This window comes from Camelina sativa, chromosome 16 (genome assembly GCF_030686135.1).
Source record: "Camelina sativa cultivar CO46 ecotype springtype chromosome 16, ASM3068613v1".
Taxonomy (NCBI): Eukaryota; Viridiplantae; Streptophyta; class Magnoliopsida; order Brassicales; family Brassicaceae; genus Camelina; species Camelina sativa.
The window spans coordinates 5,124,352-5,136,987 of NC_141895.1; the positions used below are offsets into that span (position 1 = coordinate 5,124,352).

The window sequence follows — 12,636 nt, forward strand, 5'->3', positions numbered from 1 at the left end:
CTTATAAGTTAGGTTCTTGGTTTTGAAAAAAATTGTACTCTTTCATTGGCCACCTCAAACAAGCAAAACAAAAAGATGACCAAGGAACATAGACCATAATAACTAAAGCAATTAGAAGATGTGGAATGTGAAAATAAATTGGATATATGGGTACATACAATCCAACCAACCAAAAGAAGCCTTTCACCAGAGCTATTGAAGAGAAGCACACACAAACTAGATCCAATTTGATCAAGTAAAAGATACATGCTAGTTCCAATTTGATCAAGTAGAAGTTACACGTTCATACTTCATAGCCATTGTTATTATTATTTAAAAGTTACTCAATTATTTAGGTGTCTCTTTGTTTGGTATTGTGATCTTGTATCAAATCAGAGATCATAGCAATAAAAACATTACAGTTTACATTTTAGTAAAAACACACAACTTTGCTCCAAAGATCTTACTCTCTATGGTAAGGGCTTGTTAGAAAAGATGATGAGATATTTTGAGTTTATTCTGTTTCCATTTTGGAAGTGCATAGAAGTCAGATTTCGCCATTCCAAATCTCTCTTCGAACTCTTTCTCTGTTAAGTACGCCTGAGAGATAGATAAAATTGCATTGAAATGTTTTATGTGATTGTAAATAATAGAACTAGAATTTCTATATGGAATTGCAGGGTTTACCTCTCTTCTTGTTGCATCTATATCTTTCACTGGCTCCTGAGAATCAACTCTAAGCTGTTCATATGAATATGCAAGTGACTCTAGACTACTGAGATCAAGATTGATTCCATTGAGTGGATTCTTTTTAGAAATGTCTGAGTTGGAGCTTGACTCTTGTCTCGTCAATCCTGCATCGGAAATTGCTTTGATATTAGATTCTAGAGACAAACTTAAGTGGAATCATTACGAGTTGAGGAATCTAATAGTAAAGAAAATTGACATAGTTTGTTGTTTCTGCACTGCTTTCATCAATTGAGTGATCTCGAAGCTGTGTGATACTTTTCTGATACTTACGAATTACGAGTCATATAACTAAGAACTTCAATGAAGAGGTTGACATACGAAACCTTACCATCACTAGAAAGAGATTCTGAGAAAAGCTTTTTGACAACTGGAGTTGAGTTACTGCTGCTTGTCCTGTCTTCTGAAGAGCTCAAGCTCGAAATCTTTTCGCTGGAGCAAGGTGATACTCCTCGCTCTGATCCATTTGAGCTCACAGATCGACTTTGTAAATCACGTGATGCATTATCCTTCGAGCGTGATCTCCAAGGGCTTCCACTAGGTCTCTGAAAGCACAAATGTTGTAGCTACTTCAAAACACATTGATCTTTCTTATATTTGGCTTGTTTACGATCATAATAATAGAGACGTTGGACTACTCTCGCATTCCAAGAAGTCCATTGGCTTTGTAGGTCATTACTGTAACATATCTCAAGTAAACAAGTTCTTTTGACTGTGACTTACCTTAGTGATTGTCTTCTTTCCTTTCAGACTAGCAAGCTTCCTTTCAAATGAATTACCTTGCATCTGCAATGTTTCCATGCATATTATTAGTGGAAGTACACCAAAACCCAAAAGTTGAAACTCAGTCGAATACTATCGAAACATTTTGGAATATCCTAACGCTCTGTTTGAGGTGACTTCAATCAAGATGGGAAGAGATATCTTACGTTCGCCTTTTCAGGAACCCACTCAAAGAAACGGGTGAAAAATGGTGGCTCATGGCCTTCTGTGATAACATATACAGGAGTCCTCACGGTTAAACCTTCTTCCATAATATCCATCTCTAGGAATTTCTGCAATTTCACAAGTAGGATGGACTACGAAATATTAAAAAGGAAGCCATATTTCATAACACAGAGTATGGAAATGATCCCATTTCTACCAAGTATCAGCCTAACTCTGCTTAATGTCTGTGCTGCAGTTCCACCAAAAAACAGCAAATATAGCACTTGGAAGGCCAAATAAAGAGCAAAATTACCAGACCAAGAGTAAGAGCTTCTTGCTTCGACTTTATGTTTGAGTTTAATCCAATCCAAACATATACTTCACTTTGGCAGTCCAACAGTAATACATCTTCAGTAGTTAAATCATCTTGCACAAAATTATATATCTCTTTCACCTGAAAATCTCATGCACAGAGTGGGTATAAGATAAGAGTATTCCCAGCTGATCTCTAATCACTTAAAAGATCGCGTCAATACACAGATGAATTGTTACCTTGAGTACATCTGAACAGAAGAGCCAAAAGTCATGGACCACTTGTGTTAGGCATTATTTATAGCTGAACCATGGCAGAACTAACAATAATGTAAGATGATATAAAAAAAATTTGAAAGATGTTTACCATTATCTGAACTGCACGAACATGTAAATAAATGTGGTTCTTCTATTTGTTTTCTCATTTCCTTTTCTTTGGGGTATTCTGACTTCCCACCAAGCAAATCCCAAAATGTATCTGGTTCATTTCCTTCCCTAATGTATATGGGTTGACAAGATGTCTGCAGATGGGAACGAAGAAATAGACTTGTTGCTAGTGATACTGAACATAACCCTAATAAACCAGAATAAATGTATGACATGGACTTAGTAAACAGCAGCTGAGAGCTAAAGTTACTTACATCAAGGAAATATAGCATTCTGTCAAGAACATCATGATCGGAGTCTGATGAAAGTTTTCCAATCCAAGTGAAGGCAGAAGCTCCATATTGTAAAATGTAAGAGTAGGATGAGTTCAAGGAGGTTGCTACCTGAAGGGGGACAATTTTTCATATGATTAATAATACGTGAATGGCCAAAGAATTACGGTATCTTAACAAATCAGAAATGCACAAAGTACTAAAGAACCCACTAGATCAACTTGGATTGCTTGCATGTTCCTTGGGCTTGTTCCTTGAACACGGAAAAGAGAAGCCTTGTTCTCATTATATTCTTCCACTTTGTCTGCCTTCTCTGCTAGAAACGTTTTGTACCGTCTACTCAAACCGCCCTTAAAAACAACCAGGGACTGGAACATTGGGAAAAAACGAGAAGGTTCCCTGATGTATGTGACACTGGATGAAGAATGTTGAATAAAAACGGTCAGTAAGTTCACAGTGTTGATCCAAAAGGAAAGGAAAGCAAACAAATGAGCTAGGAACTAACCAGTACAGATTCACCCTTTATTGAACCAACAATGGCACTAGCATTGGTTATGGCATCATCTCTATCTTCCTGCAATGAAGTTAAATAAACAGAATGAAGTGGAACAACTCACAAATGATTGACAAAAAAAGAAATGACAAAAAAAAAAAAAAAAAAGCAAAGACAACAGCCTGCGTACCTGTATGCTTTCACAACCTATCCATACATATAATAGATGTTCCGTTCTTTCATTATAATCATATTTATAATGCACAATATAGCAATCGCCGTTGAATAGCTTTGTCTGGTCCGGAATGGAGAGAAGCGAGACCTCATCACCACCATCTACACGCCAAACCTGAAATTAGTTAAAGAATCCCATTAATCAAGCTTATGCTCAGATATGTGACAGTTTTGGTATGAAGTACCTTCAGAGTGCCCCGGCAGTTTGCATAGGGAGGTTCATCTTCTTCATCAGGAAGCTCCTCAACATCATATCCTTTCTGTTTGAACATTGCTACATAAAAGTGTTTATAATTTTAGTATCTGATGTCAGTAGTTTTCTTAAGCAACTTTTGTATCATTTTCTAAGAACCAGAGCAATATGAAACAGACCTGCCATTTTTTCTCGACCCTCATTGTAAAGGCTAGACTCCACGGTTTGAGGCCACTCATTGAAAAATGACCTGAATTTAGCATTTTCAAGTCCTTCCGTTAAAAGTACTAAACTTGTGCTAGTTGAGCGTCCCTCCTTTCTTAGAAATTCCTAGAGCATAGCAAAATTAAATCATATTATAATAATGGACTTTCAGATGCTCTGGCAGAAACTAAGAGAAACACAGGTGAAGCGACAGATTAAGACTCCAGAGTCATATACAAATGTGCTTCATATCAATCATATTATATTACCAATAGTAGTACTTACTTCTGAGGATGAGATGCATGTCTTCCTTTCTGTAAGTGATGTGTTTCGTCCCATCCAAACGAATACTTCACTGTAACAGTCCAGCATGTAGCATTTGTTCTTTTCAAGAATATCTTTGTCCAGAGAACCTGTTCCAGTTGGATGTAGATTTCCCCGGGTATCTATCCTGTTCATGAAAGATTTTTAGTTGATTAATGATGCTGGAACAGGTTGTAGATTTAAGTAGCTCCTCAAAACAGAGTAATGTCGCCATAAAACCACATCTCACCAGAACAATTCTGCACATGTCGCCTGAGTCTGTTCTTGGGTGGTAGAAGATGAAAGCTTGGGAATGGGAGCATAACCACCAAAGAAAGACCAGAATTCACCAGCGTCTGAATCACCTGAAAATTTTCCATCCTCTGCAAAAAAACAGAGAAGTGATTAGCTGTTACTATTCTTTCATTCCTTTCGTTCAAAGAAGGAGTTGAAAATGAGGAAAATCTTACCAATAGTGGCCACCTCACATCTTCCGTCATGCTTGTTATCCTTTATATATTGCACAACCTCAAGGGATTTAGCTTGTTCCTGAGTGCTTGAGTTGCAACCAGCAAAGAGAAAAACTTTTGATGCAGTATCGAGAATGAACACATCATCATGGTTCAGTGATGACCGAAGAAAAGGCACCTTATGTAGATTCAAATCAAGGGAAAACAATAAAAGTCAGATTAAATGAATATACACTAGACTCGAAGAAAAGAAACTTAAAAGGGAATCAATCATAAGTTTTAGCTATATCTCCCAGCCTGCAACTTTATCCAGACATAAACAGGTCAAGACACATACAGAACAACAAGTCCACACAAATGAATAAATAAGATACATCATAAACTATGCACCAGAAAATGTTCAAAGATTCCTAATCCAAACACATAATTACCTCTTTAACACGAACTACGTGATCTCCCTTGCAGCTTAGCAAGGTGACTTGGTACGTCTCCCCAACCAATCCATTTTTGGGGGAATACTTGCCTTCAACAGGTATAATACAAGGTTTGAAATAAGAGAGAAACTTCTCAGTCTCTTGACCTTGAACTTCACGGTATTGCACCGTACAACATCCAAGTGCTGCATCTAACTCTAGTGCTTTGTCAGATGCCAAAACTGAGTCCAACTTCAAGATGAAAAAAGGGTTAAAAAACAATATAAAAAAAAAAAACTCAATGTTATTTTCAAAAGACAAAATTTTAAGCAAAAAAAAAAAAAAACCTCATTTGCATCATTTCCCAGCCAATAGTGAATTTCATACTGGGGAGATCCGACCTTAGGCAAAACCGTCTACACAACATGATAGAAAGTTAGAAACATCTTACTCCAAGAACTAAAAGTTAAAATCAACCACACTAGTTCAACAATTATATACTTGTGAAAGAAACAGCTTAGTACTTACTCTGAGAACAAGGTATGCATTTCCAGAGTGGAATTTTCCAAAAGAAGACTTCGGGATAGAAACGAGCTGGTTATTGTAAACACACCAAATCTCCAAGCCACTATTAACCCCCCCCCCCCCCCCCCCCCCCCCAAACAAACAAGGTTTAAACATAAAGATGTCTATGATGGATCTAATCTAATAAACAAAGCCATACATACCTTTTAGTTCCAACACCTTGAAATGCTGAATCAATGTCTTTGCTTAGCCTAAACATTTTTGGTTTTTTCATCGTCTCTGTAAAAAAAAAAAAAACAAAATCCAAAGTAACGCTTTAGTTTTAATCAAAATCAAAAAGAGGAGAGAGAGAGTAGGAAACATTCAATCCACCAACAAACAACGTTGTTCCCAGATTTAATTTACGCTTTTTTTTTTTTTTTTTTAATATAAATTGTAGTCTTCTCAGATTCAAATAATTAATTAATTTATCCACAGAGAAAACAACAATTCAAAATTAGTCGGAAGATGATGATCCATACAGCTTTTTCGACTGTAGAGTACTAACAAAAAAATCATAACCCAGAATAATAATAAGAACGCTATAACAAAAAGCAAACCGCCTAAAATCTCCAAAGATGGAATTTGAAACGCAACAAAGAAAAAGGAAGAACCACAACAATTACTCGGAATCAACTGAGAATGCTTGCTTACAGATATCAAAACACACGAACACCGATTCGATCCGATCGTCCTGATTCTGTAGCGAAGAAAAAAAAGAAAAAAAAACTGAAGAAGAGTGAGAGAGAGAAAGAGTTTCGCAAAAAAAAAAAAAAAAAAAAAAAAAAAAACAATTAAAGGACGACGAGAGAGTGGCCAAAACCTAAAAGGAAACGGATGAAGAAATAATTTCTTTTTTCTTTTTTTTTTTTCTCTTATTGCTTTTGTGATCTGCAAACAGTAGCATTTTATGGGTCCAATTTCAAAGAAACAAAACAAAAAAAGGCGCCTTTTTTTGTCTGACATTTCCTTTTTTTTTTTTTTTTTTTTCTTTTCCTTTGTGTGAATGATTTTATCATTATTATTATCTATATGAGAAATCCTTTTACATAGATTTATATCTAAATATTAATTTGTTACATAAACTTTTATTGAGAAAGTAAAAAATTTATATCCATAACTGCATTGAAAAACAATCAACCAAAATTAATGTATATATATATATATATATACTTACTGAAAACATTATTATATATGTATTATATTTTACACACAATGTGTGTATCAATTTTTTTTGTTATTCCCCACACGGCAAAAACGATAATTGACATTGTGATTATCTTTAGGACGTTGGTAATAATAACAAGTTAACTAGCTAGCATTTTATACAACTTAATTAATTAGTATCTTATTATCTGCATAAGTTAATATTCTAGAAATGCTATTCCCATACTATAGTTTCGATGTTGCTATTTGCGCTTAATTCAGTATCTTTTTGTTTAACGAACCGACTACTAGATTAAAAGGAAAAAACAAGAAAAAGACGAGAGCTATATATCGACATTGTAATGCAATAGAGTTAACATCTATTGAGAAAACTGGATTTATTAACCCACCATCCTTAGAATCGAATATTCAAATTAGGAAAATGTTCTCTCAGAATCAATCATTACTTATTCAAAGCAATTCCAATTGGTGAATATGTCATTTGACATTTGAAAGATAAAGCATGGTTTCTAATTAATTAAGTAGAACCAACAAAAACAAAACAAAAAAAAAAAATGTGAGAAACAGTACTTGAGTGACGTTTGGGCGTAATTTTTTTTTTTTTCTATTTTTCCATCGCTGAATTTATTTCTAAATAAAAATACCAAAAAAAATTAGACACCAGTCTTACAAGAAAAAATTTGAAGGAAAAAAAAGACACATTTGCTAATTATATAGTTGAAAACAAAAATAATAAAATTTTATTTCAACAATTGGAAGTGCTTTGATTAATTAAGAAGAAGAAAAATGATTTAATTACAAATTATCTATTTTGGAATTAAAAAAAAAACTAATTAAACGTCATTAATATAAATACCATACACAACAACAACATTATTGTAGAAAGAAAACAAATTGAATTAGTCTCATCACTTTCAGTTAATTCGTTGCTGCTACAACGTCACACGGCGATGGTTGTGATCTCTGAACTTTCCGGCGGCTCCAATGGCGGTGATCCATACAAGAATCCTCAAGAAGAAGAAGAAGAAGTGAATCAAAACGAGAATCCTCAAGAAGTTGTAGAAGTGAATCTTGCTCCTGTTACTCAAGAACTTCCTAAAGGTGTCATGGAGATCATCGTCGCTCGCGTGCCAATATGTTATTACCTGAAGCTAACTCACGTATGCAGAGCCTTTCGTCAACTAATCGCTTCGCAACAGCTCTTCCTAACTCGCTTGCGCCACGGTGTCACCGAATCGGTTCTTTATGCATTGATCTCGCTCCCAGCACTTGATACCCGACGCTGGTTCATTCTTCATCGTAGCAACATGTCTTCACGATTTATCAGAATATATTCTTCATTTCCTCCCACGTTTCCTGGATCTGCTGCCGTCACAATCGGACACAAGATTTACGTAGTGGGTGGTTACGTCGGCTTTTTGCAACCCTTAACGGATGCTATTGTCATCGATTGCAGATTCAATACGTGGCGTTATCTCCCAAATATGCAAAGGGCTCGTTTCTATGCAGCCGCCGGAGTGATCGACGGAAAGATTTATGTAATCGGTGGTCGCAAGAAACAAGATGATGACTGGATCGAAGTGTTCGATGTAGAGCTTGAGATTTGGGAGACTGTGCCTAGTCAATGCCCTAACGATGCTAGTGCGAGTGGAATATTTGGTACGTCTGTGGTGATGCAGGGGAGAATCTTCATTTTGGATCATCTGAGTTGTTTGGCTTACGAACCAAGGCAAGGTCTATGGCAGTCATGGGGACTTGAAAGTCAACTTAAGAGACTTTGGCGCCCGTTTTCTTGTGCGGTTAGAGATTTGTTGTATTGCCTTGATCTTACGCTTTCTCTTGGACATCCAATAGTGGTATATTATCCGAATGAGTTGGTTTGGAGACCTCTGATGGGCGTATCCACTTCTCAATTGCCTATGCACAGTTATGATCATTGGTCTAAGATGGTGAATTTTGGTGGCAAGTTGTTGATTTTGGGCGGCTATCACGGGAGAGTACATGATGTTTGTTGTGTAGAGATTGCGTTGGAAACACGTCAAGGAGGTCAGATTTGGGGGAATGTGGAATCGACCTCGCTTGTGTATACAGACGACCTGCATTCGGCTTGCATTGAGATTTGTCTAACTGTTACGGTTTGATGATTCATATCGTGGTGCATGGTTTCTTGCAGTACTTTGCAGGTATGTTTCTGTGATGGTTTCTTATGTTTCAGACATTTTCTTGAGCCTCAAGTCTTAGTTAAGCTTTCATAAACTTGCAGGTGAAGTTTGAGCAGCTTGTTGATACACGGGAGCAAGTATGAAGCAAAGTGACTCAGAAAGTGTGATTTGACACATTGGAAAGTAACTCGTCCTTCTTAATCTTTGTTCACAATGTGTAGAGTCGGCCACTGTTTTAGCCTATATACCAAATAAAATACTACGAGACTGACTTCTTCGAATGCATCTTTATTTTGGGTTTTCTTTTTTCACTAACTACTTCCGGTTTGCTTTTAGTTATATAACTACTTTTTTTGTAAGAAACCAGAGTAGTTTATACACTAATGAAACCTAATCTGCTTCTACTAAATGAGCAATTTAATTTGAAATCTTGGTATAGGTAGAGATGAAGATGAACACAGTGATTTAATTTACTGGCGGTTATGATTTTAACAATAGAAGTAGAGAGTCCTGATGAAGGCTGAAGTTCAATATATAGATCATATATACAAAAAGAGAAGATAATATCGTCTGTATGATACTTTGCTATACGTCAATTTAAAAATACTCACTGTGCTTCAAGTATATGAGAGCAATGTAAAAGCAAGACAAATCTGATTGTTAACCTGGCTGTAATCTTGCTTTCAAAACAGCTGATCAAGACGATATAATCCTCTCACGGACATTTTGAAACTACATTGTTTGATCTTGGTACGATTGTGATTCTGGTTCTCAAGGTCTAACAAATACAAAATTGACTGAGTTCTAGTAAATCAGTTAGTTCGCCAAAACCTCCTCCAAGCTCAGTCTCTGTTCCACCAGCCGACTCTGTGTCTGCAGCACCTTCAGGATCCTCTCAGCAATCTGCTGATGCTGCTGTTCTTACTGATTCGTCTCAGTAGAAACCAATGTCAGTTCAACTGCGTTCTGAATTTTTGCTTCTGCTATTTAGTTAGCTTCCAATGTATCGAAAATTCTTGGTCAACTATTTGTTTGTGTTACATTATATGATGGAAGATAATAGAATTGTTACAGCAGGTGTTAATTTTGATAACTTTAATGTTTACTTTAAAGATAACAGTTTCTCTCTTGGACCTTCTTGTAATACCTACCTAAATCACAGCTTTTGAATTTTGGATTGATGAGAGAGATTTTACCATTATGATCATCACAAAATATCAAATTTACTGAATGGTGGTTCGGTATCATCTTTATAAAGCTATTTACAAAGGTTTAAGATTACACAACCAGAAAACAGACAACGGTGAAAGAAACATAACCTTATCACTGAATAGACATAACAGTAAGATTCGACCTCAGAGCTTACTAGCTTGTCTGCCAAACAAAGAATGTCGACCTTCTGCTATAACCTCACCGGTCCTCTTGTTTCTCACAACAACAAGTGTTCCTTTATAACGTCCTCTCTCGCCTAATAATCTCGACGTTACCTCCAACTCCTGAAAGTATATCATTTCCATTTCACAATCATCCCTCTCTCTCTAATCCCATTCTATGAAACCTTTCAGAAACTGTCAAATAACAAAAAAGGTTGAGGAGACATACACCGAGCTTAGATTTAGAAAGGAATGCAGTAGACATGTCCACAGAAACAGAAGGAGGTAAGCCTTCGATTTGTACAAGCGCTCCACCAACTTCAGCGAATACGGTTCACATGAGAAAATGCCTCAGGTACTACTACTTTTTTTGGAGCAGATTTTTTGGCATCCTCTGGTACTCCAAATACATTCCAAAACATCAGTCTCTCATCTGCTCCTGCAGAAGCTACAGTACAACCATTCGGACTCATGGCCGTATATAGAACTCGTGATGTGTGCCCATTGAGCTCAGTCATTTTCACCATAGATGGGTACTTCCAAAGTGTAAGCTGGTTCTGAGTAAACCCATGTGAGCTAAGCAACTCTCTTTCCTTGTTGCTCCATAACAAAGAAGAAACTTGAGAGCCAGTTTCTACCGTGTTCAAGCAAGCTCCTGTCCTAGTATTCCAGAACTTTATTCTCCCATCTCTCCCACCGCCACCAGTTGCAAGCAACCTCGTTTGGAAAGGGCACCAAGCAAGAGCTTTAACTGCAGATGTGTGCTATACAAGCCTGTGCAGCCGCTGAGTACTACCAGAACGGTCCCATATATTAACCACATTTTCGTTGCCACCACTGGCTAAGTGCTGTCCAGATCCTGACCACTTCAACCCACAAACTTCTAACGTGTGACCCTTGTACGTATTGACAACGTGTGAACTAACGCGTACGTCGTTGTTGATGATCTTCCCATCCGCTCCTCCCGTTGTCAAGATGTGATCGTTCCATGCCAATGATCCTACTCTAGACTCGTGACCACACTCCAACGTTCTCACTCTACGACAATCAGCACAATCCCATAAGTGGACTTGAGAGCTGTTAAGCCCAACAGCAAGACAACGACCATCTGCTGCCCAGTTGATACTAGTGACAGGTCCCGTATCTTCATCAACAGTGACAAGCTCAGTAGTAGAACCCTTAGAAGCATCCCAGAGATAAACAGTATGATGCAATGCTATGGCTAGAACGTTATCACTGCCCCAGTCAAGCAGGTTGAGATCAAAGTCATCGGCCAAGTCAGGGGCATCCAACATTCTCTCGCAAGTCTTAGGGATGTGTCTAGGAGGCGGCTTACACTGCTGTTGGTAAAGCGAAGAAGAAGAAGAAGCAGAGTGAAGAAGAGTTGCCACTGGAGTTGGAGTTTGTGGTCTGTTCCTAAAAGCAAGAATACGAGTGCGATTGAGATTCATAGCCTCAGCCAACCGTTTCTTATAAGCTTCTCTCGATGGTGAGCTTACCTTTGTTGCCTGATGATCATCGTTCCGGTTTGGTGGTCTTTCCATTAGCTGCGAGTAGGCAAAGTCAAAATCCATGGCTGATCTATTCGGAATGAATCTGTCAAGCTACACACATTAACAAAAAAAACAAAAACAAAATCAATCAATTGAAACCCTAAAATCCCGAAGAACAGAACAAAGCGACAAAAAAATCGAAACCCTAATTTTTTTTAACAACACTTACGTTTTCTTTGGAGGAATCTCTAGGGAGAAAGGATCGCTGAATTGGGCATCGAGCCATTGCCTTCAAGTAGGAAGAACCTCATGTATCCATTATTCCAAAAATCACAAAAGAGAAACAACAGCAGTGAATGTATTGGTTTAAGGGTTAGAAGAGAAGATCTAAAAAAATAGAAACGAAACCAAACCAAACTAGTCGAATTAGTAAACTAAACTAATCCTGCAGAGAGAATGAAACGTTAAGTAAAAATTGGATTGATAGAGAGAAAAGAGAGAGAGCCAGAGAGAGGTGATTTGATGAGGACTGACTGAGGAGAGAAGTGATTAAGACGGCAGATAGAAGAAGAAGGAAACTCACGGCAATCGCTGTGTGATCGATCGATCACGTATCGTTATTTCTATACCACTTTAAAGCCTTTCTTTTTTAAAATTGGTCGGTTATTTCCGGTTTATATTTGTTTTAAATTTAATTGTGGTTTAATTCGGTTTACATATCACTTGTTGGTTTGATTCCCGTATCGTCGTTATTTCTATACATTTTTTTTTTCTTGGCGGCAACATAACTTTGTATTTTTTGTCGGCAACATAACTTTGTATTTCACAAAGATTAGTTTACAATATTCCATGATATTACAAAATCAGATTTTCTTATCCTAGCATCTTTAGCTAGACTATCAGCTACATAATTTACAGACCGGGAAATTTTAACAAAAGTTAT

The 12,636-nt window shown here is 37.0% G+C and overlaps 1 protein-coding gene and 2 pseudogenes across 3 annotated transcripts; 1 reads left to right on the forward strand and 2 right to left on the reverse strand.

Moving 5' to 3' along the window:
- Positions 1-286: 286 nt before the first annotated feature.
- LOC104749901 (villin-1-like) lies at positions 287-6,298 on the reverse strand (annotated as a pseudogene). Its single transcript, XR_015584001.1, has 22 exons — positions 6,153-6,298; positions 5,663-5,738; positions 5,463-5,562; positions 5,282-5,350; positions 4,953-5,186; positions 4,522-4,699; positions 4,302-4,434; positions 4,034-4,199; positions 3,724-3,874; positions 3,537-3,625; positions 3,308-3,466; positions 3,130-3,198; positions 2,837-3,038; positions 2,607-2,735; positions 2,333-2,486; positions 2,206-2,216; positions 1,967-2,107; positions 1,656-1,781; positions 1,450-1,512; positions 1,058-1,271; positions 667-833; positions 287-579 (listed from the first exon to the last, which is right to left on the reverse strand). The product of XR_015584001.1 is annotated as a villin-1-like (transcript).
- Positions 6,299-7,579: 1,281 nt separating this feature from the next.
- On the forward strand, positions 7,580-8,806 carry LOC104753399 (F-box/kelch-repeat protein At2g29830-like). Its single transcript, XM_087492498.1, has one exon. The coding sequence runs from the start codon at positions 7,616-7,618 to the stop codon at positions 8,804-8,806; it is 1,191 nt and encodes a 396-aa protein (XP_087348624.1). The 5' UTR covers positions 7,580-7,615.
- Positions 8,807-10,034: 1,228 nt separating this feature from the next.
- LOC147925137 (cell division cycle 20.2, cofactor of APC complex-like) lies at positions 10,035-12,294 on the reverse strand (annotated as a pseudogene). Its single transcript, XR_015585190.1, has 3 exons — positions 11,923-12,294; positions 10,430-11,804; positions 10,035-10,323 (listed from the first exon to the last, which is right to left on the reverse strand). The product of XR_015585190.1 is annotated as a cell division cycle 20.2, cofactor of APC complex-like (transcript).
- Positions 12,295-12,636: the final 342 nt, after the last annotated feature.

Excerpts from the sequence above, each read along its gene's own strand:
- LOC104753399 (XM_087492498.1), top strand. The coding sequence starts at position 7,616 with ATGGTTGTGATCTCTGAACTTTCCGGCGGCTCCAATGGCGGTGATCCA.